This window comes from Notechis scutatus, chromosome 2, assembly GCF_049901735.1.
Source record: "Notechis scutatus isolate UNSWTSFEM ecotype Mainland chromosome 2, rNotScu1.2, whole genome shotgun sequence".
NCBI lineage: Eukaryota > Metazoa > Chordata > Lepidosauria > Squamata > Elapidae > Notechis > Notechis scutatus.
The window spans coordinates 151851272-151877137 of record NC_142010.1 but is presented as its reverse complement, the minus strand read 5'-3'; the positions used below and the strand labels follow the sequence as shown (position 1 = coordinate 151877137).

The 25866-nt window shown below is 43.0% G+C and overlaps 1 protein-coding gene across 7 annotated transcripts; it reads left to right on the top strand.

Annotated features, from left to right (window-relative positions):
• The first annotated feature begins 1764 nt into the window (after positions 1–1764).
• On the top strand, positions 1765–25624 carry KDM5C (lysine demethylase 5C). 7 transcript variants are annotated; one of them, XM_087956799.1, is made up of 28 exons: positions 1765–2610; positions 4956–5033; positions 6559–6681; positions 6926–7096; positions 7402–7533; positions 10354–10422; positions 10866–10989; positions 11081–11262; positions 11649–11807; positions 12033–12152; positions 12492–12650; positions 12756–12937; positions 13746–13908; positions 13997–14116; positions 14314–14508; positions 14598–14779; positions 16718–16842; positions 17213–17360; positions 18014–18110; positions 18237–18595; positions 18706–18844; positions 18936–19115; positions 19208–19348; positions 19815–20351; positions 22099–22156; positions 22416–22615; positions 24044–24247; positions 24362–25624. In XM_087956799.1, the coding sequence occupies exons 1-28, from the start codon at positions 2266–2268 to the stop codon at positions 24365–24367; spliced, it is 4698 nt and encodes a 1565-aa protein (XP_087812925.1). In that variant the 5' UTR covers positions 1765–2265; the 3' UTR covers positions 24368–25624. The 7 variants fall into 7 exon arrangements, with proteins under 7 accessions (XP_087812925.1, XP_087812926.1, XP_087812924.1 ...); XM_087956796.1 differs by having other exon boundaries at positions 2203–2610; positions 7399–7533; XM_087956800.1 differs by lacking the exon at positions 10354–10422.
• Positions 25625–25866: the final 242 nt, after the last annotated feature.

Here is a 25866-nt window from a genome sequence, read left to right as displayed (position 1 = left end):
CACATTTAGGATATTTGGCAACAAATCTGCATTTATGACTGTTTGAAGTAACCCCCATGACTGCTATTTATGTTTTTTTCTGGAAAGGAACATTTATTTCTAGGTTCTGGGGGGGAAAAGGTCCCATAATGAACAATGGGTTCATTTAATGACCATAGGTTTCACTCAATGACTGTCACAAAAAAGGTTTTTAAATTGGGTCCATTCACATGATGACCTGCTTTACGAACCTCATGATTTATGACTGTAATTGCCAGGCTTTATTATGGTCATAAATTGAGGACTGCCTGTACTTACTTTTACTTGCTGCTTTCTATACCTTTTTTGGATCTTATACGTTACTTACCCTCCAAAGGAGTAACATGATACTATACAGTTATTGACCTACGACCACAATTGAGATCAGAATTTCTGTTGCTAATCAAGATGGTTGTTATGTGAGTTTTATGACCTTTTTTATCACTGTCGTAAAGCAAATCACTGCAGTGCTAAATGAATCATGCAGTTGTCAAATGAATATGGTTTCCCCCAAGGACTTTTCTTGTCAGAAGTCGGCTGGGAAGGCTGCAAATGGTGATCACATCACTCAGGGAAGCTCTTACCTATATGCCAGTTACCAAATACCCATATTTTGATCATATGACCATGGGATGCTGTAACAATAGTAAGAATGAGGATTGTTTGTAAGTCACTTTTTTCAGTGCTGTTGTAACTTTGAACAGTCACTAAACAAAAGGTTGTAAGTTGTGGACTATGGTAGAATATATACTTGCATATTACTATTCACTTTTACCTTAGTAAACATTAAATTACGCGTAATGTATCATGTATAACTGATTTTCATTTGAGGAAATATTCAGTTCAGATTGTTTCTTCCTTACACAAAAGTTTGTGGAATTTTTTGTACAGTTTAATACTGCCTCTGTAACCTATGTCTCATTTTACATGTCCAAAGGCTCTTCAAAACATAATCTGAGTGCAGCCTGCTATAGACTTTTATCAACTCTCAGCAACAATGTTTTTCATTCTACCTCATTATAATTTTAATTGATATTAATAAAACATTGTTGCATAAAGATTTTGGATAATCACCTGTGAGCAATAGTATATTCAATATAGAGCAGTCTTCATCAATCTAGATGTTAGACTTTATTTCCCATAATCCATCAGTCAGCAGTATTTGGAAAGCTGAAATCCAAAACTAAATTAAATAAACCTGCTACTAGAACAAAGTGAATTTAACAATAGACTTAAAGGAGCGAGGCTTCAACCGTTAGCCTTGCCACGGATAGATCACAAACTACATAGATAAGATCAAATGGCACCACGATGTAGTGTGGCGAGGAGTCTGAATTGAGCCAAACCAATTGACAGCTACGAGGCTCCCTCTGTAGTTCTGACAACCGAATAGGCGGTGTTATGACTAACTCCGCCCATTCAATTCTTCTTATCTTCCTCCCACCCCCTCCTCCTCTTCCTGTTTTCTGTCGTCTGGCGCAGGCGCGGTGCGGCCCTTTAAACGTGCGCAAGAAGTTCCAGCGATTACATTCTCTTGTTTGTTGTATCCTTCCGCCTCGGACCTGAGGGACTTTTTTATTTGGCTTGATTTTGTTTCTAAAGCTTCCAGCCTAAATCAGCGGTCTTTGATGAGACTTAGAAGTTGCAGTCTTCGTATCGGAAAGAGTACTGTAGCCCGGTGTGGTGACGTTTCCAAGAGGTTCCTTTGAATCTTTGGAGGCTGGCGGAGGAAGACGTTTTGTTGTTGATGGGCAGCGGCTGTGGAGGATATTGAGAAAGTCCAAAATGGCGGCGGCTGCCAGGTCGAGAGGACCCGGCAGGCCTTGAATTTAGGGAGGGGAGAGAACAAGCGGGACTCCGGGCCCGGAAAAGTGCCGGGAGGTTCCAGAGAGGAGGAGGGGCAAAGCTGAGCAACCGGGCACCGGGGAGAAAAGCTCCGGCTGAACGGCCTTGTTCCCCCGCCCGTTAGGCCTGGTGCTCGAGCGAGGAGGAGGAGGAGGGGCCGGGCATGGCCCCCTGAGGGGCCTCCCAGAGAGCAAAGGAGCCGGTGGAGGGTATGGAGTCCAGAGAGGAGGAGGTGGAGCAGAGCGAAGGGTCAGATCAAGGGGTCTGGGGGAGAAGGGCCCCCTCGGGGATCAGGGCGACTGGGTGTCCCGTGGGGAGAGGGGGAGCCGGGGGACGAAGGGGGAACGTGGCCTTTCAGGGGAGAGGGGAGAACATGGGGACTGGGGAGAGCGCGGCTCCAGGATGGAGAAGAGTGAACGGACTGTGAAGGGTGAGCGGGCTCCCCGGAGTGACAAGGCCGAACAGGGCGAGGGGGCTCCCCGGGCTGATCGAACCCTCCGACCGCCTCGAGCGTCAGAGCAGGCGGAGCGCGGCTTGTGGGGCGCAGAGCCCGGCGAGTGGATGGACCGCGGCCCGTCCTGGGCTGGAGATCCCGACCCCCTCTTGCCTCCCGAGGACTTTTTGCCGCCACCCGAGTGTCCTGTCTTTGAGCCCAGCTGGGCCGAATTCAGCGATCCGCTGGGCTACATTGCCAAGATCCGACCCATCGCAGAAAAAAGCGGTATCTGCAAAATCCGCCCTCCCGCCGTAAGTACCAGGGAAAGGGCTGTTGGGTTTTAGGAGAAACACTCAGTGGGCAAGCAGAAGTAGTATTTGGGTGTAAGTGTGAGTGATTCACAGGTAGTTAGAGACGGTGATGTTTGTTTGAAAAGATGTCTCTTCTGGTGAATAGAATGAACTGGATGGAAGGAAATGTATTGGAGAGCTTGTGTGCCAGGATGAGGGTTACAGACTTGAACCAGTGTCTCTTTAGATGGGAAAGAGCTCTTGCCATCATTTGTTACTGGAGACAGTCATAGTATTGAGTGAGTTTTGATACAAATGCAGTGTTTCTGTGGAAGAATAAGACTATTGTGATGCCTTCAAAGAAATAGCTGAACACAGGCCTGGTTCAACGACAAAATAGAGTGGGTGGTAGAAGTTACATAGCAGGCCCTGCTGACTAGAAATTGTGGTAGTTCAGTATATTTGAAGGACACCGAGTTGGGAAAGACTGTTTTATGGAATTGATGAGGGTTGAATCATTTAGGTGGCTCCCAAGTTGAATGTAGGTATTGAAAGCGGTTGATGTGATGTAAAAATATAATGTGTGGTATAGTCAACACTCAACTATAGATTTGAATGCATTATGGGAAATGGGGCAAAGTATATACTACAGGGACTGGGTTTCTTTGGAATGGTTGGCACATAAGAGTTTTGAGATTTGAACAATCAAGTTATATAGTTTTGTGCATGGACATTGCTTTTATCTGTGATACTGGTGGTGCCTGTGTTGGCATGTAGCTGTTACCATTCTGAACAGCTTGCTCTTTCACCAAGCTGGAAAACTTGTATGGGTTGTGTCCTATTTCTTTTATTTTCTTCTACACCCCACAGCTAGGCCTTGGCTGCAGGCAAAAAGAAGAAAAGAAAACCCTCTATTCTAATTAAGTATAGCAGGAAAGAGGTTTTTCAAGTCTTTTCCTGCTGTATTTCTTAAATCCATTTAATAATATTTTTTATTATTTCATAATAACAGATCATCTAATATGACTGCCAGCTGCCAAGCCTTTGTCTAAAAAGGAACAAGAGAAAGACTAGGAAATATTTGAGAAACTTGGTTTTCTTTTGTATGGTTACAGTACAGAAGATGCTGAAGCAGATCTCTTGCTCTCTGGCCCCAATTAAAAAAAACACTTCTGCCAATCTTTTTAATCCTCATTGAGAAGTCATTGTGATATTTTTAATTAGAGCAGCAAAATATTAGCATCTGCTTACCCAGTGCATATGGAGTGTTTAAATGAATCTTGCTTTTTTCTGTAGGCAGTAAATTATAGTTCAGGTTAGTCTGCAGCCTCCAAATCCAAAGCTTCTGTCACAATTCAGTTGGAGGAGAACCTGTCTTGCTGGTGTGAGTCTTAAGCATTATAATGCTAAAGTATTATCCTGTTAGCAATATTTCATTTTTTCCCTTCTCTTGAAAGTTCTAAGATGCACTGTTTATCATTTCCTAATTTATTTTGATTTGGACAGTGAATTTACTTCAGTGTGTCTAACAAAAGGAAATATAATTCTGACATATTTTTGCTTTTGACATACAATTTACCACCAAGTGAAAGTGCTCTTAAATTGAGAAGCTAAGGTTTTTCCAACTTAATCACTCAATTTAATACAAATTAATATTTCACTAAAAATACGAGAAAGAATACATACATTCATGAAGTTCACCAGGTCTAACTGTGATGCTAGAAATCTAGAATCTAGATTTCTTTTATAACTCAAAATTTTGCATAGTCAATTTGACTCCCTTCTGGTAAAGTTTATTTTGAGACCATGTAGTTAGTCTTTCTCACACATGGACAAATAACTTTTGCTTCAGTGGCCTTTCTCTGTCTTGCTGTCTCCAACTGTTCTTGATGATAGTTACTCCATCTTTGAAGTGACTCCTTTGTACCAGAACAGTAGATTTTGAATGTGTAATGCCTTGGGATATAATATTTTAGATTGTTTAATCTAAATAGTTAACGTTTCCTTTTTCTCAGGCTTCCTGTATATAAACAGTAAAGATGAACGCTTTGCAGTGCTTAGTGTGCTCTTATTTTATTAGGTGTTCGCTATGTTTCCTTCAAATGTCAGTTTTACCTTCTTACGTCTCTCTCTCTCTTCAGTACCGAATATCACATTCATTGCAAAATTAAAAGCTTTCATTGGTTTGTCCTGTAGTAGTTTGTGTAATCCACTCTTGGATTTATATTCTGTTAACTATGAAATTTAATTCTGATTCTCTAGGGCTGTTTTCAGACTGAGGGCAGATTTTTGGTTTAATTCTTACTAGCTGGTAAAATGTATGATGCTGGAATTATACTTATGTTACCTTTCTATTTCTTTCTCAGGACTGGCAACCTCCCTTTGCTGTGGAAGTGGACAACTTCCGGTTTACTCCACGGATACAGAGGCTCAATGAACTGGAGGTGAGTCCTTTGTAGGAGACTTAATAGAATTGTAATGTAATGCCATTCACATTTCTTTACATTTAACAGGATAATTAAATAATAATTTTACAAGAGAAGATATCAGGAGTACCAATAAATAATAAATATAAAAATATAGTGGTATATAATGAAAAAAATAGCATACATTAGTTTTAATCAACTGTTGTCCAGCGGTTGTGTTGGGCTGCCATTGAAAGAATTGACTTCAAAAATTGTGTCAAGTTGCCTGTTTATACAAGCATAAATAAATGGTTTTGTGATTTATTTCAAAGTAGTTCTCAGGGTTGAAATGAGGGGTCCTTGGTGCTCTCTGAGCTTGGTTGCTTTCTTGCAGACATTTTATTATATAAACTAGATAATATCAGTTCTAGATACTCATGTAACAGTGATGATGTTACCTAGTTTAGTTACTGAAATGTCTGCAAGAAAACAGCCAAGCTCAGAGAACACAAAGGAGCCCCCTCATGTGTTTAATTATCCAGGTTTTTATATTTTTGACTGGATTTTTTGCAAAATGTATTCATGAACCTTTTGACTTGTATTTATATGAAATGAGTGTGTGTATCTTGGTACTCTTAAATAAATTTGCATCCCCATGAATGACCATTTGCTGTTAAAATGATCATGAGGAAGCTCAGCATCTTTTTAGGATGAATGTATTCCTGTGTGTTTGATTAATTTCCTACCTTTCCTCAGGGCAGTATATCCTGTAATCCTTTTCTCCATTTTTATCCTCCAAATATTATCCTTTTGAGGTACAGTGGAACCTTGGATCACAAATGCTTCTGTTTGCAACCAAATCGGGTGGCGAACAAAAAATCCACCCAATTTTTGAATCGGGTCACGATTCCAAAATTGGGTGGCACACAAAATTGGCATGGAAAGATTCCCTTTCCACGCCGATTTCCCCTTCGGCACCATTTTTGGGAGTGTTTTTTTGGTCCGCGGATGCACAGATGGTCGTGCATTTCAGTCACGAACAAATTGGGTTGCGGCCGAAATCCTGGAGTGGATTACGGTCACGACCCGAGACTCCACTGTATGTTAGACCAGGGGTCCCCAACTCTCCTGGGCTGCGACCCACTACTAGGCTGTGACCTATGCAGCTGGGCTGCAGACCAGTACATGTGAGCGTGCAGCTTCATTCAAGTGAGCAGCAGGCGCGCGCAAGGGTATGTAGACACAGCTCAACTCGCAATTGAGCTGCGTATGTATGTACATGCCAGCTCAGCACTACCAGTACAGCCCTGCTCACCTCTTGCCACCCCTACCCCTCCAGCCAAAGAAAACACTTTCGTGGGATAAATAATGTGTAACTGTATAAGCTCCTGTTACAGGAAATCGATTCCAAACCAGTTCAGTGTGTGAATATATACTGTTTACAACTTCATTAAAATTTGGTGTTGCTGGTATGAAGATATATTTGAAAGATGCATGGTTAAATGGGAAGCTGTTACATGTTACTGGCTTGAGAGAGGCTAACCTCAATTTATTCCATTACCAGGCACAGACCAGAGTAAAACTGAACTATTTAGACCAGATTGCAAAGTTCTGGGAGATTCAAGGTTCTGCACTGAAAATTCCCAATGTAGAGAGGCGTATCCTTGATTTGTACAGCTTGAGTAAAGTAAGTTATAATTACATTCTTCCCAAAAAGAATTTTAGAGAAAGTTATTCAAGCTAATGGGGTTATTAACTGACACCAGCAGATTCAGTGAAGATTCATCTATGCCACTGATGGGTCTGGATAAGTTGTTGGTCTTAGTTTGGAACTGGGGATAAGGAAAATCAAGTGCTTTATTTAAATAGGCATATGTTCATGTGATTGCAAGCTGTTAATTTGTAGTTTTTCAATATTCCTGTATTTTTAGATTGTGATGGAGGAGGGTGGATATGAAGCCATTTGCAAGGATCGCCGGTGGGCACGGGTGGCCCAGCGACTTTCCTATCCATCCGGAAAGAATATTGGTTCCCTCCTTCGTTCCCACTATGAGCGTATTATCTACCCATATGAAATGTACCAGTCTGGTGCTAACCTGGTGGTGAGTATTGGGTCTCAGAGTATAAAGTTCTCCTGTAACTTAACTTCATATTACATTTCCTCCACAGACATAGTACATGAGTACAAGAAAACCCTTCTTTCTAAATAGACTCCCCCTGGACATTATTTCCTCCCCTGGGAAGGAAATAGCATAGGGAAGATGGCAGGGGCTCATGCCTAGCCAGGAAAATCATATCTAAACTCATAATGCTTTTTGTTCTGCCGTGGGATAGTTCTGCCTTTGCTTTTTAATCCCTAGTGCTGAGCAACAGGAGCAGTCTTAATGCTATTCCTTTCTCCCAGCAGTGCAATACTCACCCATTTGATAATGAAGAGAAAGACAAAGAGTATAAGCCTCATAGCATCCCGTTGCGCCAGTCAGTGCAGCCTTCCAAGTTTAACACCTATGGGCGGCGGGCCAAGCGACTGCAGCAGGAGGTGAGTGTCTCATACACCTTCAACCCTAATTACAATTTTGTTTTTGGTTGGACCAGTTCATAATTCTGAGGGCAATTGTGCACACCCTGTGCTCTGACTCAACGGAAAGCATTATTTTTCCTCGGGTTTGGGGTAGAACCATTTAAATGTCAAAGAAGCTTCATCCTGCTAGAATGTTAATTATTAGGCCACGTGTATGCAACCCCTGTCTCCCAAGAGCACATCTTATACCTCCTTCCTCAATTTTAGAAACTGGCCACTGGGAATCTTCTTTGGTTTCCCCCAAATTATGATTTTAAATGCAACAGGATAGTTTTCAAATATATAAGGTATAATCATTTTAAATATATTTCATGTAGTTTGTCCCATGGTTTAGTATGATCCGCCCGCTCCCTGAAATTATCTGAAGACATTTGCATAGTATTCATCTTTTCTGTCATGGTGACTTGAGGGTTAAGCTCAAATGGTGTAGCTCTCCAAACCATTTTTCAAAAATAAGTTTTACTCTGTATTACAATTAAAAAGATAAAAACTAATATGAATGAAAAAAATAAATAAAAAGAAAAAATAGAAAGTGCAGGGATAAAAAAAAGAAAAATAGAAAAAATGTATTAAAGAGATTAATAAAGAAATGACAAGCCCTTTTGTGGCAAAAGGAAAAACAATTTTGGTAACTTATTACTTCTTAACATATAACAGTGGTCTCTTCCATATCTTTAATCTGTAAACAAATATTTAAAACCATATCTATTTTAACCTTAATCAGATAACCAACTTTATATTCTTTCCTGTTATTGTTAATAATCTTGATCCTCAGTTCCCTTAAACAATGTCCTAGAACTTGATCTCTTAGAAGAGATCAAGTTCAAAGTTTTTCTTTGTCCCTTCTCATAAAAATTTTCAGAACTTGAACAAAACTTTCTTTTGTAAGTTCAACATAAGAAAAAGTCATCCAGATTGCATTTTTGGTTTGTTAAGACATTAATCAATTTCATTTATATATCCAGTGTACCATCTTCCACATTATTACTTTCAAATTAGTCTCAGTCCCATCCAGTAAAATAACGTATTTTAAACAAAGTCTGTCTATAGAGACAGACATTCTTAAAATTAACTTCTGGATCCCTTGTTCACAAGTATCTTCTAATACATCCAGTGTTAAAGTACCATATTTTGCTCCATTCCCTATTAGTAAGTCAAATTTAAGTGTCTTTTCCTTTGATTATAATATTTAATTCTCTTGGGTTTCCTCTAGTATTCAACCTTCAAAATTGTATCTTATCATATATTTTTAAATACTCAAAACAACAGCAAGTATGTGAACATAGTGTCCTTTCAAAGGCACCATCCCTGAGTTGAGGAAGATAGCTATTCCCATAAAGCCATCAGAGCCTGTTGTCATACAGTCTCCTTGGAGTAAAACTGTCTGGAGTACTTGTGGGCAATCCAAAGTCCTTTCCTTCAGTTTGCCATTTCTTCCCTGGAAGTCCACCACTCCAAATCTATAACGTGCTCACTGTTGAATGGAAGGACTAACCTTTTCCTTGTTTTGTTAAAAAGACATTTAAAACCAGTATTTTTCAATAGGTTTTTAATTGTTGAAGAATTAATACACATTCAATGTTTTTGGTTTTAACTTATGTTTTGTTTGTTTGATTTTCTTAATTACAAAAAGGCTTCATCGGTCAGTGATATAAACATTGAATAAATATAAATAATTCCATATTAAATGTAAATCAAAACAAGATTTTGTCACATGTGGCACCTGGCATTTCACTTTAGGATCAAATTGATCTTCACAAACTTAAGTAACATCATGGTGGATTAAAGCCTGGAATTATGTATAAAGGTGTTTTTTTTGCGTAATGAATGCTGTTTCCCCATTCTTACTCATATTTATGGTTTAACAATTTAGTTGTAAGCCTTTTTGATTAGTTGCTATTCATCAAATGTTTGGAGAATGTAAGAGCTTATGGCTGTGTCTGTATTTGTTTTTAAAGGAAAAAACCACCCTTTACATCCGTTTAAGGAAATATTGAATCTTGTTAATTATATATTCAATGGGTAAAAGTCTTTTGATAAAATTCAAGGATGCAGACATAGGCCTTCAAAGATCAGATAAAGATATAGTCTTGCATTTTGTTTAATTATTCCAAACAATTAGTAGTTTTTCAAGGTTTAGTAGAATGTCAAGTGTCGTGCTAGGAATGTGCAGCTGGAGCTTAGTCTCCACGTGTACTTCCAGTAAAAGACTGAGGGTGGTGGTGCATCCTCACCATAAAATCTGAAACTTAACTTGTAGCCCCTGAGTCCATCATTCCATACCCCAAATCATGAAAGTGAATTAGAGTCCCAATCTTTTCTACAAAAGCTCTTACTGAAAAGCTTGACCAAACTCTTTAATTTATGTTAAAGGGAGGAAAGTCAATATGCAAAGTTATTTTTCAAGTTTTTCTTTGTTCTCGAATTCCCTCATGCCTCTGTTCTTCCTCTCTAAAATAGGAAATAAAACGTCATTGTGCTTTTTCTTGTCTTTAAAATGTTGACTATTTTGAAAGTCCTAAATCCCATGCCTTCTGTATTTATTGTAACGTTTCCATTTGTTAGCTCTCGTTGTCAAACACCATAGTCCTTATACTTTTAATAATAATACTAATAATTTAATTCATTACATTTATATTTCACTCGATTCTTAGCAACTCCAGCTTCTTCATTATGATCCAATAATGATTTCTCCTTTTATTTCTCTTGATGCCCTTTCTACCGTTCCTAGAGCCTTGTTGATCCCCACACCCCACACATTTTGTCGCCCTCTTGCAGGAATCCGACTCATTCCCTGAATCTGCGAGTTCCCCAGCTCTGTTACCTGAGCGAGCACATCAAGCATGGGTACTGTTCCTGTTCTGTCCACCTCTGCTGTCTCTCTTTCACTCCATTTATTTATCCTGCTTCGTTGCTAGAAGCCCTCAGACTCTGTCCAGCAGGAGACGTGGCTTAAATGCCTCCGTGTGCATTGTTTTATTGCGGTGTGCAATGCATTCTAGGAAAGTCTCACATTGTTGGTGTATCTAGCCAGAGGCTTACTCCAAAACAAGACAATATTTCTGTCATAGGTATTCAGTCACGACCATAGCAATGTCTATCATTAACCAGTTATCTTTCTGAAATTAGTTCTCCTTTCCCCAGGATTCAATTTATATTGTTCGTTCTTTTTCCTCCCTCTGCTGCTGCTGCTGCTGCTGCTGCTACTGCTTTCTAAGAATCTTTGGAACACGATTTTAATATTCATGGCTTCATATTGTCACTCTGTCCTAACTGTATCTTTCTTGCAGCCAGAGCCAACAGAGGAAGACATTGAGAAGAACCCAGAATTGAAGAAGCTGCAGATTTATGGTGCTGGACCTAAAATGCTGGGCCTGGGGCTTGTAGCCAAGGACAAGAACATGCGCAAGAAAGGTGGGAATGGAGGGCTAGCCCCACAATTAGGGAGCCAAAGGAGAAGTGGGTTCTCTTAGTTCTAAGTTCATGTCTTCCTAATACCATATAGACAAGGAGATGCCTGAGTGCCCCCCAACGGTGATCGTAAAAGAGGAAGCTCCTGTTTCCGAGGTGAAGCTGGAACCCACTTTACCCCGAGGCTATGCAAATATGAAGGAAGAGTTGAGACACAGTCCAGAACCTTGCACCAAGATGACCATGCGCCTCCGTCGCAATCACAACACTCAGTTTGTAAGTTTGTGTTCTACTTCGGTTAGGTTCTGCTCTGTCTCTCTGTTTTTTGTAAACATCCCCCCCCACCAATCATTATCAGTTATATAGACTGGCCAATGAAAATGATTAGCTGGCAATTGTGAGCTCGGTCATAACACCACAGCCTTCTGCCTCCTTTAAAAAAATGCATGAAAGGAAATAATAGTTCTGCCGAATTTTTGCTTCTTGTCCTTCTTTGAAATAGTCATTGCCTGAAAAAAGAAATCATTGGGTATATTTAAAACCCCTGTAGATGGTCATTTGGCCTCAATACTTGAAGGCAACTCTCAAAAAATGCTGAACAAAACCATCTCTGTTTGCTTTTGTGTGTAAAACAGCATTTCTTACGCTTGCTCCTCTTTTAGATTGAATCTTACGTTTGTCGGATATGTACACGGGGAGATGAGGATGACAAGCTGTTGTTATGTGACGGCTGCGATGACAACTATCACATCTTCTGCCTCTTGCCTCCTTTACCTGAGATTCCTAAAGGTGTCTGGAGATGTCCCAAATGTGTCATGGCGGTAAGAAAGCTTGTTTTGCCCTTGACGAACATCCTTGCCTCACCAGGTCATCTGGGTTTGAACTTGATCTGCTACGGAGAGATCCGAGAATGAGATTTGAGCTATTGATCACACCATTATTCAAAAGCATGATATGGGCTCCGTTTGTTATAGTACAGGTGGGCAAAAATAATTCCTTACTTGTGAATCCTCTCTCACATTTTCCCTGTTTTTTTCCTTTCCCAGGAGTGTAAGCGTCCCCCAGAGGCTTTTGGCTTTGAGCAGGCCACTCGGGAATACACACTACAGAGCTTTGGGGAGATGGCTGATTCTTTCAAGGCCGACTACTTCAACATGCCAGTCCACGTGAGTTCTGCTTCTTTTGCTGTGAGCACAGACAAATAGTGCCAACCGTGGTTTGATTTATTGTGTTAATGTCCCATCTTTCCTCCAGAGGCTCTCAAGGTCTTTACACACAAGAAATCTCTTCATTTTATCAGCAGTAGCCATGTGAGATGGGTGGAGTGACCGGAAGTGATAAATCGCTTATGGTTAAGTGTGGACTGGAATCGGGATCTTTTTTGTTCTTAACCTCCACCTTACACCCCCTTGTTGGCAATTTCATCAGACTGTGTTTCTAATATCCTGTAACTGAGGATGTAGAGTCCCTAATCCTGACAAGCCTCTCCTACTTCCTTCCCCCAGATGGTGCCAACAGAGCTTGTAGAAAAGGAGTTCTGGCGCTTGGTGAATAGCATTGAGGAAGATGTGACGGTGGAATATGGGGCTGACATTCATTCCAAAGAATTTGGAAGTGGTTTCCCCATCAATGATGGCAAAAGGCAGCTGTCTCCAGAGGAGGAAGTATGTCCCCTTTACCCATGTTTGGAGGTTCTTGTTCTGCCCCTCAAGGCTGACCGGTTGTGGTTGGGCCCACCTTCTTCCTTATCCCTTGCCTTGCCTTGTCAGGAGTATGCAGCCAGCGGCTGGAACCTCAACGTGATGCCAGTGCTGAAGCAGTCGGTGCTATGCCACATCAATGCTGATATTTCGGGCATGAAGGTACCATGGCTCTACGTGGGCATGGTCTTCTCTGCTTTCTGCTGGCACATTGAGGATCACTGGAGTTACTCTATTAACTACCTCCACTGGTGAGACTTCAGGAGGGAGGGAAATGAATCTGCCATCTAGAGCAGCTTTTTGATAGTGAAGTACCGGTAGTCCTCCACTTACAACGGTTTGCTTAGTGACCAAAGTTAGGACAGCACTGGAAAAAGCGACCTAAGGATAGTTTTTCACACTTAATGACTATTGCAGCATCCCCATGGTCACGTGATCAAAATTCAAATTCTTGGCAGCTGGCTCATATTTATGACCGTTGCAGTGTCCCAGGGTCATATCGTCCCCTTAACAGCTGTTAACAGAAGAAAAAGCATAAAATGGGGCAAAGCTCATTTAACAACTGTGTTGCTTAACAACAGAAATTTTGGGCTCAATTGTGGTGGTAAGTCGAGGACTACCTGTTGCGATAACTGGTTCCACAAATGAAAATAGCATAGCAGTTGTTATTGTTACACTTCAAAACGGCAGTTATTTTTTTATTTGTACAAGAGAAGAATTGAAATAGAAGACTAATAAAGGAAAGTTTGTATTTAATGACATTTTGTACAGCATTACATGACTGGACCTTTTAAAGTATGTGGTTCTTCAGCATCACATCTATATTCCTTAATGACCCTTATTGCATTCCTGTCATTTGGTGGCAAGCCCTTGAGACCTTTAAGTATGGCTCCGAATTGCAAAAATTTTCTCCCTTTTGATTTAAGGGGAGTGTAATTGAACTCTCAGTTACAAAAAAAAAAATTAAAAAAAAGAATCATCCCATTATCTTCCTATCACAGTGTTTCAATTTTCTCTCCCTTTTTTGGGCAGTATTCTCTGACAAGCTTATTTTTCTAGGGGTGAACCTAAGACTTGGTATGGGGTCCCATCCTTTGCAGCTGAACATCTGGAAGATGTTATGAAGAAATTGACCCCAGAGCTTTTTGAGAGCCAGCCAGACCTGTTGCACCAGTTGGTGACACTCATGAACCCTAATACACTCATGGCCCATGGCGTCCCGGTGAGTCACCTTTACCTGCTTGGGTGTACCTTTTTCTTCTCTAGGTATAGTCCCTACTCTCATGGTTTCTCTTTTCTTGCATCGATAGGTCGTCCGGACCAATCAGTGTGCTGGAGAGTTTGTAATTACCTTTCCTAGAGCTTATCACAGTGGCTTCAATCAGGGCTACAACTTTGCCGAAGCAGTTAACTTTTGCACTGCTGATTGGGTAAGTTTATAACCAGCAGGAATTTCTTGTGTTTGCTTTCATAATTCTTTAAAAGGCCACAGTGGTGACACAGAAGAGGAGTCAAGAATGGAGAATCAGGTTTGCAGTTCCTAGTTCTCAGCTGTAAAAGTTGTGCACGGGACCAAAATTCTTCATATCCTTCTAGATTTCTTTTTTCCCCTCTGCCTCATATTCAGTTGCCAGCTGGTCGCCAGTGCATTGAGCACTATCGACGCCTTCGCCGTTACTGTGTCTTCTCTCATGAAGAGCTTATCTGCAAAATGGCTGCTTGCCCTGAAAAGTTGGACTTGAACTTGGCTGCTGCTGTACACAAGGAGATGTTTATCTTGGTCCAGGAGGAGCGTAAATTGCGAAAGGCTCTTCTTGACAAGGTGGGTTGAGATGGCAAGTGAATACTGTCAGAAGCCAGGATTAGTTGGGAAAGATCAAGCTGCTCATTGATTTTTCTCTGCTGCCCCAGGGAATCACTGAAGCAGAGCGAGAGGCGTTTGAGTTGCTTCCAGATGATGAGCGCCAATGTGACAAATGCAAGACAACCTGTTTTCTGTCAGCGCTGGCTTGCAACGATTGTCCAAATTGTCTTGTCTGCCTTTACCACATCAATGACCTCTGCAAGTGCCCGAGTAGCAGGCAGTACCTCAGGTGAGTAGAAACATGGGCTATTCCACGAATGAGTCATCTTAAGTTAAAATATAGTCACTTATTGGGTTAGATTTATATGGCTGCCTTTCACCAAACAGTACTTAGGATGACTTACAATTTGTAGGACCATAAAAAAGGAACTAGAAAATAACAGTACAATACAATAAGCATAGAATGGAAAGGAGTACAATTTGAATAACAAAACAGTGGCATTAACTGAGATTAACCAGCACATATCTCATGTAGGATCTCTCTGAAGAGGCTCATCCTGGGCTCTGGGTGGAGTTCATCTGAACCATGGAGGAAACATTTATCACAGGATAGGCACTGCAACAGAGAACACCTGCCTGCTGGGTTCTGTCAGGAGATATTGCTTCATAGAAGGGATCTGAACCTGCTGGATCTCTTGGGCCAAGCAAAGATAACTGGATCCCATAAATAACCCAGTCCTATGCAATGAAGGCTTCATCGGAGATAACCCGTACCCTGAATTATGCTCCGCTTATGATAGCAAGACAGTGCAGCTTGCAAACCTAGTGCATCTACTAAGGCAGGGGCCCCAACCTTTTGGGCACCAGGGACAGTTCCATGGAGAGGGTTTTTTTCCACAGACCGGAGGAGCTATGATTTCATGTGCTGCCTGCATCCCATGGATGGGGCTTTGCTTGTCTGCATGACCCAGTTTCTGGCATGCCGCAGCCCGCTGCCAATCCATGGACTGGGGGGGGGGGTCGGGGACCCCTGTACTAACGTGTGCCATACCTATTTACACTGCTGCACTTAAGACCATTTGCAGATTCCAGGTGATTTTCAGGGACGGCCTCATGTAGAGTGCAGTGCAGTAACCCAAATATGAATAACCCAGGGCATGAATTGACCCATGAGCAAGCCTCCCATTCCAGAAACGGGTGCAATTGATGTGTAAGAGGAGTTATGCAAAAATCATCTACCCGTGGCTGCCACCTTGGCACGAGTTGAGGATCAAAGAGGCCAGTACATTGTACAGCAGTAGTTTTTTTTTTTTTTGAGGGAGTGTAACCCTACCCAGGACAAGAGGTAAAGAATCCCGAAGGTCAGGGGATTCTTAAAATTCACAGCAGCAATATTTTGCTTGGTTAAATTGAAAACTATATTCCCATTCCAGACCTCCACAACCTTCATCCACTGAGAAAGAAGCTCAGTGGCATCAGCCTAGAAGGGAGTTGTAACTGAGCATCATTAGTATATTGATAATTTTTAACCTACAAGCATGATCTTCCTTGTATATTGTGTTTCCCATCCCCACAATAAAATTCTGAGCCGGTTGCAGTCTTCAGCCAACAAGAAGACCATGGGTAGACTCAAGAGCTCCTGAGCCTACAGGAGTGTCCTTTATTCATAGTGGGCTAGTTAAAGAGAACCATCCTCCTTAATCAAGTTGGTCCAGAGTAATTTGGGAAGAGCTGTCCTAGTGGTTCTTTCATGTAACAACCCCCAATAGAGCCCGAAATTTCTATCGCTAAGTGAGACAGCTGTTGTGAGTTTTGCCCTACTTTACGATGTTTCTTGCCATAGTTGTTAAAGTGAATCACTGCAGTTGTTAAAAGTTAGGAATGTGGTGAAGTGAATCTGGCTTCCCCATTAACTTTGGTGGTCAGAAGGTTGCAAAAGGGGATCACATGACCTCAGGACACTGCAACCGTCATAAATATGAACCAGTTGCCAAGCATCTGAATTTTGATCCCATGATTATTGGGATGCTACAGTGGTCGTAAGTGTAAAAAAAATGGTCCTAAGTCTCTCTGTCGAATGCCGTTGTAATGTTCAATGGTCACTAAATGAACTGTTGAAAGTCAAGGGCCACCTGTATAGCTTAATACATATGAATACAAGCTAATGTTGTGAAAAATGTACTGAAGTACGTTTACGTTTTTCTGCTCGATGTTCTTCCTCATTCAGGTATCGGTATACTCTGGATGAACTCCCAGCCATGTTACATAAGTTGAAGGTCCGGGCTGAATGCTTTGACACATGGGCCAACAAAGTTCGCATTGCTTTGGAAGTGGAAGATGGACGCAAAAGAAGTAGGTGGTCCCACCCTTGTGCTCCTTGATTCCGGGGTCTTTTAAGAAGTAAATCCCTGAGGCTTTAGTGGAGGAAATGCACATATACCTTGAGCCCCCATGTAATCGCTATCAGATTTGTTCAGGCCTGTTGTGAGGAGAACCTGAATCCTTATTGGATTAAAAGTTTGGGAGAATGGGAGTGGAGACAGCAGCATTGAGTCCTAGAAGGGGCTTTTGGGTGAAAGGGAACTACTGAGTCTGGAGTAGGAGGAAATAATGGCTGTCATTGATAAATAGAGCCTTGCTTCTTCCGGGGAGTTGAGAGTAGCTCGTACAGCTGGACCAATCCGATGGGTCTGGATGCCACAGTGTTCTGTGCTTTCTACAGCCTTGGAGGAGTTGCGTGCCCTGGAATCGGAGGCACGTGAGAGGAACTTCCCTGAGAATGAACTTCTTCATCGGCTCAAAACCTGTTTGAGTGAAGCAGAGAAGTGTGTCTCAGAGGCCCTGGGTCTGATAAGTATCCAAGAAACAGAGTGAGTGCAAAGAGTCGGTTTTAAGTAGAATTGAATTGATAAGACAAGATGCCACATTGAATCCTTTCCTTTTAACTCATTGTGTGAAGCCTTTTACCCCCTTTTTAGACTACCCGTGTTTCTCATATAATAAGGCCGGGTCTTTTTTTTTTTTTTTTTTTTGAGCCCCCCAAAAATGGCTAGGCTGTCTTTTCGGGGGTGACTTAATTCCCCCCCCTTGCATCTTTGGGTGGGCGGGTGGCGACGGCTTGGATGTTGACCTCGGCGTTGGTGGGGCACTTCGTCTCGGGGTCAACACAGGCAGCACCCTATCCGGGTGTGCAACAAAAGTACTTCCTAACAGCAAGCCCCCCCCCCATCCCCCCCATTTCGCATGTTTTAATATAGGCCTTAATTTGGGGGGGGGGCTTAATTTCATTTCGTGCCTATAAAACATGCTGGGACTTTCTATTGGGAGAGGCCGTATTGTTGGAGAAACAGGGTATCTTTCTTGCTTTTGCTTTCTGGTAGGTAATTATACTTTCAGGAAGTCTTTTCTCATATTTAATGGGGTTCTCTTTATCTGTTTGGTATTTTCTTGTCAAGCTGTTTTTGAGATTTATTTTCTGGAATTATAATGAAACATGTTCCGCTTTTTTCCTCCTTACTTACAGAGAGTCATCGGTCCATATGACGGTAGAGGAATTACGTGCCTTCCTAGAGCAAATGACAAACTTGCCCTGTGTCATGCACCAGATAAAGGAGGTCCAGGTGAGCAACGGAGGATTATGGTACAATTATCGATAATCCCAATAAAGGGAAGAATTAGCACGATGTCTGGGTGGCACACTGGTTGCACAGATGGGTTGGCTGTGATTGCCATGTGTCATTTTCTAGGACGTGTTGGAGAAGGTGGAAGCTTTCCAGGTGGAAGTTCAAGAGGCCCTACAAGACCTTTCAGGCAATTCCCCAGAGTTGCACAAACTACTGGCACAAGGAACACGGTTAGGGGTGGAGGTGCCAGAGATGGAGCTGCTAGAGAGGCAGGTGCAGCAGGCAGTCTGGCTGGAGGAGGTGAAGCAGACTCTGCGTTCACCCCAGGATAAGGTTACGCTGTCTGTCATGAGAGCCCTCATCACCTCTGGCTGTGGAGTGGCCCCTAGTCCTGCTGTGGATAAGGCGATGGCTGAGTTGCAGGAGTTGCTCACTATTGCCCAGCGTTGGGAGGAAAAAGCGCAAATGTGCCTGGAGGCTAGGTAAGCTTAAATCGTGGGGAGCCTGGTGCTCATGCCAATTTAGACAGGCATTGCTTTGTAGAGATGCCCCGTGACCATTTATTTTCCTGCCCATGCCTGATGTCTTGCAGGCAGAAGCATTTGCCAGCTACGCTGGAGGCCATCATCAAGGAGGCAGAGAACATCCCAGTGCACTTACCCAATATCCTGTCGCTCAAGGAGGCACTGTCTAAAGCACAGGCTTGGATTGCTGATGTGGAAGAGATCCAGGTGGGCTGTAGCCCTGGGCTGGGAGCAGGGGAACGTGAGCTTGCTGCTTCAACTCCAGAGTACTCTAGTCTATGCTGTGTCCTCTTCACAGAATGGAGACCATTATCCCTGCCTGGATGACCTGGAGGGCCTTGTGGCCGTGGGGAGAGATTTGCCAGTGCACTTGGAGGAATTGCATCACTTGGAAGTACAAGTAGCTACTGCACATTCCTGGCGGGAAAAGGCCTCCAAGACCTTTCTCAAAAAGAACTCCTGTTACACGTTGCTTGAGGTTAGCGGGTGCTTTTTGAGCTGCTAACGATGGGGATTTAAAGCCTCCCCCCCAGAGGCAGAAAGCTTCATTCTTCAATGTCTTCCTGTCAGGTGCTGTGCCCGTGTGCTGATGCTGACTCCGATAGCGTCAAACGCATGAAATGGCAGCGGGAGAAGGAGCCAGGCCTCTACAATTCAGACACAGAGAGACTGGGCCTCTCCGCACAGGACCTCAGGGACCCTGGCTCTGTTGTGAGTAGCTGGCTTAGGAAACACAGGGGTGTTGCTGTGACTAATGCAGCACAGGGCTTTTTATTCTTGGTTTTGCGTTATTCTAGCTTAGCCGGATTGCCCATCTCGAGACAAAATGCTCCTAACCTGGTAAAACGGTCAAGCTGTAGGTACTGGTGAGGGGAGAATTCAGCTAAGCATTTTGCAAGAACTATTTGTAAGCCTTTGAAGGACTGAGGCAAAACTACACACCGAGGAGAGATTGCTGTTAGGAGAATCACGCAGATGGAAGAATTTGGGAGATGAGGTGACAGATCTTGCTGATCGTTAATTGCTTGATTGGAGTTTTTTACTCGATGCCGTGCAGCTCGCAATGCGCCAAACAATATAATACAAAATATAATACAAAACCAAGGGAAAAGTAGTGTAAAGCTTTGTTGGGTCAAAAGCACCCAGAGAATCACAACCATTCATCTTATGCCGGCAGATCTTGGTCTTCAAAGAAGGCGAACAGAAGGAGAAAGCAGGGATCCTACGCCTACGCCAGTCAAATACCCAGAAGCCTGTGCCATCCATGCAGAGTCCTTCTGGGATCCAGTACTGTGTGTGTTCCCAGCCTCCCAGCCCTGCGATGTTGCAGTGTGAACTGTGTCAGGACTGGTTCCACACTACCTGTGCAGCTTGGCCTCACCTGGGCAACCCCCGGCCTTCTCCGGCATGGTGGGAGTGGGAAGCAAAATTCCTGTGTCCTCTATGCCAGCGGTCCCGCCGGCCCCGCCTGGAGACAATCCTGGCTTTGCTGGTGGCTTTGCAGAAACTTCCTGTCCGGCTGCCCGAGGGAGAAGCCCTCCAGTGCTTGACCGAGCGTGCCATTATGTGGCAGGACCGTGCTCGCCAGCTCCTCGGCTCCTCCGATGTAATTGCTGCCTTGGGGTGTTTAGCTGAGCTACGGCAGCGACTGCTTGGGGACTCGGCCAAGGATGCAGGTGCGCTCAAGGAGAGCAGCTGCAACGAACAAACCAAGGTGAGTGAGTGGAAGAGGGGAGGGCTGGTCCCCTCTCCAAGGGGAAGGGAAGGCAGGTGCCAGGTTTGCCCCACTTGTTTCCTGAGGACAGAATTTGAGGCAGGGCCTCGCAGTGTGAACCCTTCGCAGAAGTTAGTCTCCCTGCTGGGTTTGGTTTTTTTGGAAAAATAATGAAAGAACCGGAGAGAGAGTTGAAGCAACTCTTCATTTCCTTTTACGAAAGCATTTATTGTAGGGGAAAGCGGGCAAGGAGAAAACTTCTCTCCCCACTCCTGCGTTGTGCTTGCAATATAAAACATTGTATCTCTACTTCAAGTCAAATAATTGGTTGAGTTATTTATTTGATTTCTATACAGGTAGTCCTCAACTTACAACAGTTCGTTTAGTGACCATTCAAAGTTACAACAGCACTGGAAAAAAAAGTGCCTTATGACTGTTTTTCACACTGGCAGCATCCCCCACGAGCATGTGATCAAAATTAAGGCGCTTGGCAGCTGATTCAAATTTATGACGGTTGCAGTGTCCCGGGGTCATTTGATCACCTTTTGCAAACTTCCGACAAGCAAAGTCAGTGGGGAAGCCAGATTCACTTAACAACCGTGTTGCTAATTTAACAGCTGCAATGATTCACTTAACAAATGTGGCAAGAAAGGTCATAAAATGAGGCAAAACACAATTGTCTCGTTTAACAACAAATTTTGGGCTCCATTGTAGTTGTAAGTTGAGCACTACTTCCAACTGCCCATCTCAACAAGTTAGATGAGCTCATAAAGCCAAATAAACATACACGGGCCCCCACAGACACACAGTCTTGCAATTATTCTGCCCTCACTGTGCTGGGCTCATTATTCCATTCATAATAGAAATTGCCAATTGGCAAAATTTCTCAAAATCCAGCACTTCCTGCTTCTCAGACCAATCTCCCTCCCTCCCTCTCTCTCTCTCTCCCTCTCCCTCTCCCTCTCCCTCCTTGTAGGCATCTTGATCTGTGCCCCCCCCCTTTTTTTATAAGCTCCTAGTTTCTCAGAGCACCGTCTTCTTGGTTCTGCTTTCTTTTAAACGCTCTTTCTCGACTCTTCCCCCTTAGCCTACAGTTGATATTCTTAAACACCAGGACATTTTTCTTGCCTCCTCTCTGATCAGTTTCTTTGTTTGATTTATATCTCATCTTTTCCGTATAGGCACAAGACCTGTATAATACTCTTTTTATTTGCTCTCCATTATAGCAATCTTTTGAGCTAGATAGCACTAACGGGCCTGGCATAGTCATCCAGGAATTTCTGTGGCTAAGGGTGAACTAGAACCCGAATTTCTCTAGTCTAGCCTGACACCTGAAGCCTGTACTAGCCTGGCTCTCTTTTCCTCCAAACCTTTCTGTAGATTTACAGACTTTTATATTCTTAATTCATTTCCCAAGATTATATAAAGTCTTGTGACTTCTTCAGAGCTTAATGTTTTTTTCCCCCCTCAAAGAAGCCTGGCTGCTCACTGTTTCATTTCTGAAGGAGCTGGATATTTCTTGTCGTCATAGCAGTTCAGCCAGTCTGTCTTGGAGATGTCGCTGCCATTAAGTGTAGTGCAGGAAATGTTTTTGTTGTTCTGCATTAACAAAACCACATGCAGCCATTGCCCCTGATCATGCCCCTGCCACTAGCTGAAGAGCCAGCGTAGGGTCCTGATGGGCATGATGTGGAAATTGCATTTGTGGCACAAAAATCTCTTTCCTCATACTTCTTCCTTCCCTCAGATTTCCTTAGAGAACGGAGATGCCACAACTCCAGAGAAGAACAGCTCCTGTGCCTCAGGTACTGGTCTAGTAGAATCCTATATTGTTAAGTCTTGCTAAGTAAGTAACTGGCCAGTTTTCTTTGCTCTCTTGAAAATACTGAGAGTTGAAATATGGACTTGGGTACTGTTCTTCTACCCCCACCCCATCACTTTGGGTTGAGACTTGTCTAACAGCTGTTGGTGGGAAGATAATTCCCTTTTCTGTGATTAAAAATAAAAAATAAGGAAGTTGGGCTGTTCCTTTAACACTGGGGTACCTTTGTGCTTCTCTTGCAGACCTGGATATGCTTTGTTCTTACCTGCCCCAGCTGCAAGGCCCTGTCCTAGAGCTGGCAGATGCCATCCGCCTACCTTTGGGAGAACTGCTGATGGAAGGGGATCTTCTGGAAGTGACGCTAGACGAGAGCCAGAGCATTTGGCGCTTGCTACAGGCTGCTTGCGCTCCCCAGCTTCACAAATTCCAGCAGCTACTGGATGTGAGTGTCATTCTGACAATCAGCAGCTACTCCAAGCTGTTCTTGTTTGTGTGGGTTTCCATGTCTTCTTTGTGAAGGTGTGAAAGCGGCCTCTAATGAAAAGGCCAGTAGAGCATTTTTAGCCACAAAATTTGGCATTGTTGTTAGTATTTCAGGAGCTGGGTCAGATTTTAAGATTCTTTGGAAGTTGGTGTCACACAGGAAAGGTAAATAGGTGTGGCTGCTTTACCACAAAACTGGCAATCGAGTACAGAAATGAAAATTGGTTTTTTTCCTCCTTCCTGTGTGATGGCTTTATAGTAAGAGACAGATGTACAAGCCAGGAAATCTGAATGCAGATGTTTTAATATCACTTACCCGATGCTGAATTCATTTGATTGAAAAGTTATATTATCTGTATGAAGGGCTTGGCGAAAGTTGGTTGAGAGAGACAAAGGATAATTCCTATGCTAACAGCTAATGTGAAACAACTCCATTTCTTAAAGATCTTTCTGATGATTATTTTTCAAAACTTGGAATTTTTAAGGTCCCCCCCCCCACAAATTTTTCAGTAATTGCAGCAGTTGTTATCTTTGGAGCATCAAAAGAAAAACAAAATTGCAGCATTTAGCCTTTTGCCTTTTCTAACTGTACAGTTAGCCCTCGACTTACAACTATTTGTTGACTGACCGTTCAAAGTTACAGTAGCATTGAAAAAAGTGACTTATGGCTGGGTTTTTTCCCCACTTACGACCATTGCAGCATCCCCATGATTGTGTGATCAAACTTCAGACGCTGGGCAACTGGCATGTATTTAGGACTGTTGGAATGTCCCAGGGTCATGGGATCTCCTTTTGCAACCTTTTGACAAGCAAAGTCAACAGGGAAACCAGATTCGCTTAACAACCATGTTACTAATTTAAGAACTGCAGTGATTCACTTAACAACTGTGGCAAGAAAGATCATAAAATGGGACAAAACTCGCTTCACTGCCTTGCTTTTAGCTGCAGAAATTTTGGGTTCAATTGTGGTTGTAAGTCAACCACATCAAGCATTTCTTCAGTAGCTATAATCTGTGTCTCTGTAAATTCACAGATTTTTGTTGTGTTCTTATATAGAGGAGAATACTAAAGCCTTCAGTAAACAAGGATGGAAAATTGAAAGATGGGAAATGAGCAAAGGTTTTTCTGGTTATACAAGCTTTCTTTTTTCAGCATTTTGTGATGTGGGGGTTGCATCGGCCATATGCTCCTCTTATTCAAGAACTGCAACTATGATGGCCAGAAATATGTAATTACTTCAAAAAAAAAAAAAACACAACAACCCCTGAGTATGTAATTATACCTTTTAGCCACATTATTATGTTTATAAAATACATCCACATGACGCCACATATATATTACAAGACTGGGCCTGGTCTTCAGTGCCTGCGTTCTTGTCTTTTTCCAGCTGGAGCAAGCAGAGCGGCGCATCACCCGTGGGCGAGGCCGGGACTCAGAGCGGCGGCGGAAACGCAAGACAGAGCGTGGTGATTGCCCAGCCCTGCCTAAGGAGGAATTAGAGCCAAAGAAGATCCGGGGGGCAGACCCAGTGCTGTCCCAAGGTGGCACTCCCCCTGCAGCAGGCACAGACTGCAGCCACAATGGAGTTGGAGTAAGTGGAAGGAGGAGGATGCCACCAAGTTGCCTAGGGTGTTTACCGGGCAGGTAGGGCTTTTTGTAACGGGCTGGCTAGTTCCTAACATGTAACAATTATCTTCCCTGGCAGTTGTGACGGCTAGAAGGTGCCTGGATTTCTCCTTCCTGGACTACACTGCACTGTAAGGGACTCTGGCAGCCCCAGGTCACTCAGTTGGCTTGACTAGCACTCTGCATGGGGAGGCACCCAGCCCTAGAAGTTGAGGCTGCATCTACCCCCCCACCCCCAGGACTTGGCACTGGCCCTGCATCAGACTATTTTTCAGATGATGTAATATTTTATTTTCTTTTTCCTCCTTTTGTATTGTCAATACTACGGAAAGGGGGAGGCATTGCAGGGGTCACCAACAAGCAGGGCCCACGTTCTCGTTGGCAGAAGCAACTGAGGGCACCACCGTGTTGCTGTAAGGCCCGAAGCCTTGCAGAGCTCCGGCACAGGTGGTAGAATGTGCTGGGACAATGCCCAGCTCCTCGCTTCAGGCAGTGAAAGGAGTTGGGGGCCTCCTCCTGAGAGGAGCGTCCTCCTTTTTGTACCAGCATTCCCTGAATCCTGCAGGGACAGCACCTCCTGTTGCACAGAGGGGCAGCTCTCCCTAGACACACCCCTATCCTCCTCCTGGTACCTGTTGGGTTTTATAGGAATTGTGGTAACCACTTTATTCTCTAGGGTGGTGGAAAAGGCAAGGAATATTTTAGTTCCACTCCAGCCACTACTCCACCCTCATCGTCCCACCCACCCCAAATCATGGGCCCCATACTGCCTCAGGCTCCGACACTAAAAACTTTTTGTCTTTCTCTTTTTAGTGTTTTCCTTTATTTTCTCCAGCAGAGAAGGGTGGGATGTTGGGGGTAGGGAGGGGTGTGTTATTTTATTGTATTATGATTTTTTTATTATTATTAAACTTTGGAGGTTAACAAATTTACTTGGATCTTGGGATGAAGGCGACCTGGTCAGTTAGAGTTGCTGGTGGCAGTTGTGAGCATGCCCAGTTTCACACAACATAATTGTCAGTACTGTAGCTTGTTTTTCTAATTTCCTACTATGTAGGAGCCATGACCATAGAGTAATGAGAAGCCCCGAGTATCTGTTTCCTTGTTTCAAACCTGAATTTTTGTATCATGATTCTCAGTGAGGTGTAGTGTGAAATGGCCCTTTCACATTACTAATAGTTGTTGTAGATAATTCTATTTTGTTTCTCTAATGGTTAGATACACATAATTAGAGAATTTCAATTTTTTGCAAAAATAATATATTGCCAGTGACAAAAAGCTATTAGGAACAAACTTTTCAGGCCAGTGAAAAGTAATAAAATTTCCTGAAATATTTCAGGGGGGGAAAAAGCATCTATAGAGAAGTAGTAGGACCAGTGGTGGGTGAAGACAAAAAAGTAGAAATACGATTAAGGCAAGTGAGTAGAACATGAATTATGTCAGTTTTCATTCCAGATGAATTTAAGAATCTTTTTGGAGAATGCACCTTTAAAGACATGCTAAGTAGAGGTGATCGGTGGGCTCATGATAATTGAAGGAGAAACTGTTAATGTCAACTGGGCTACATATTATTTAACCACGATT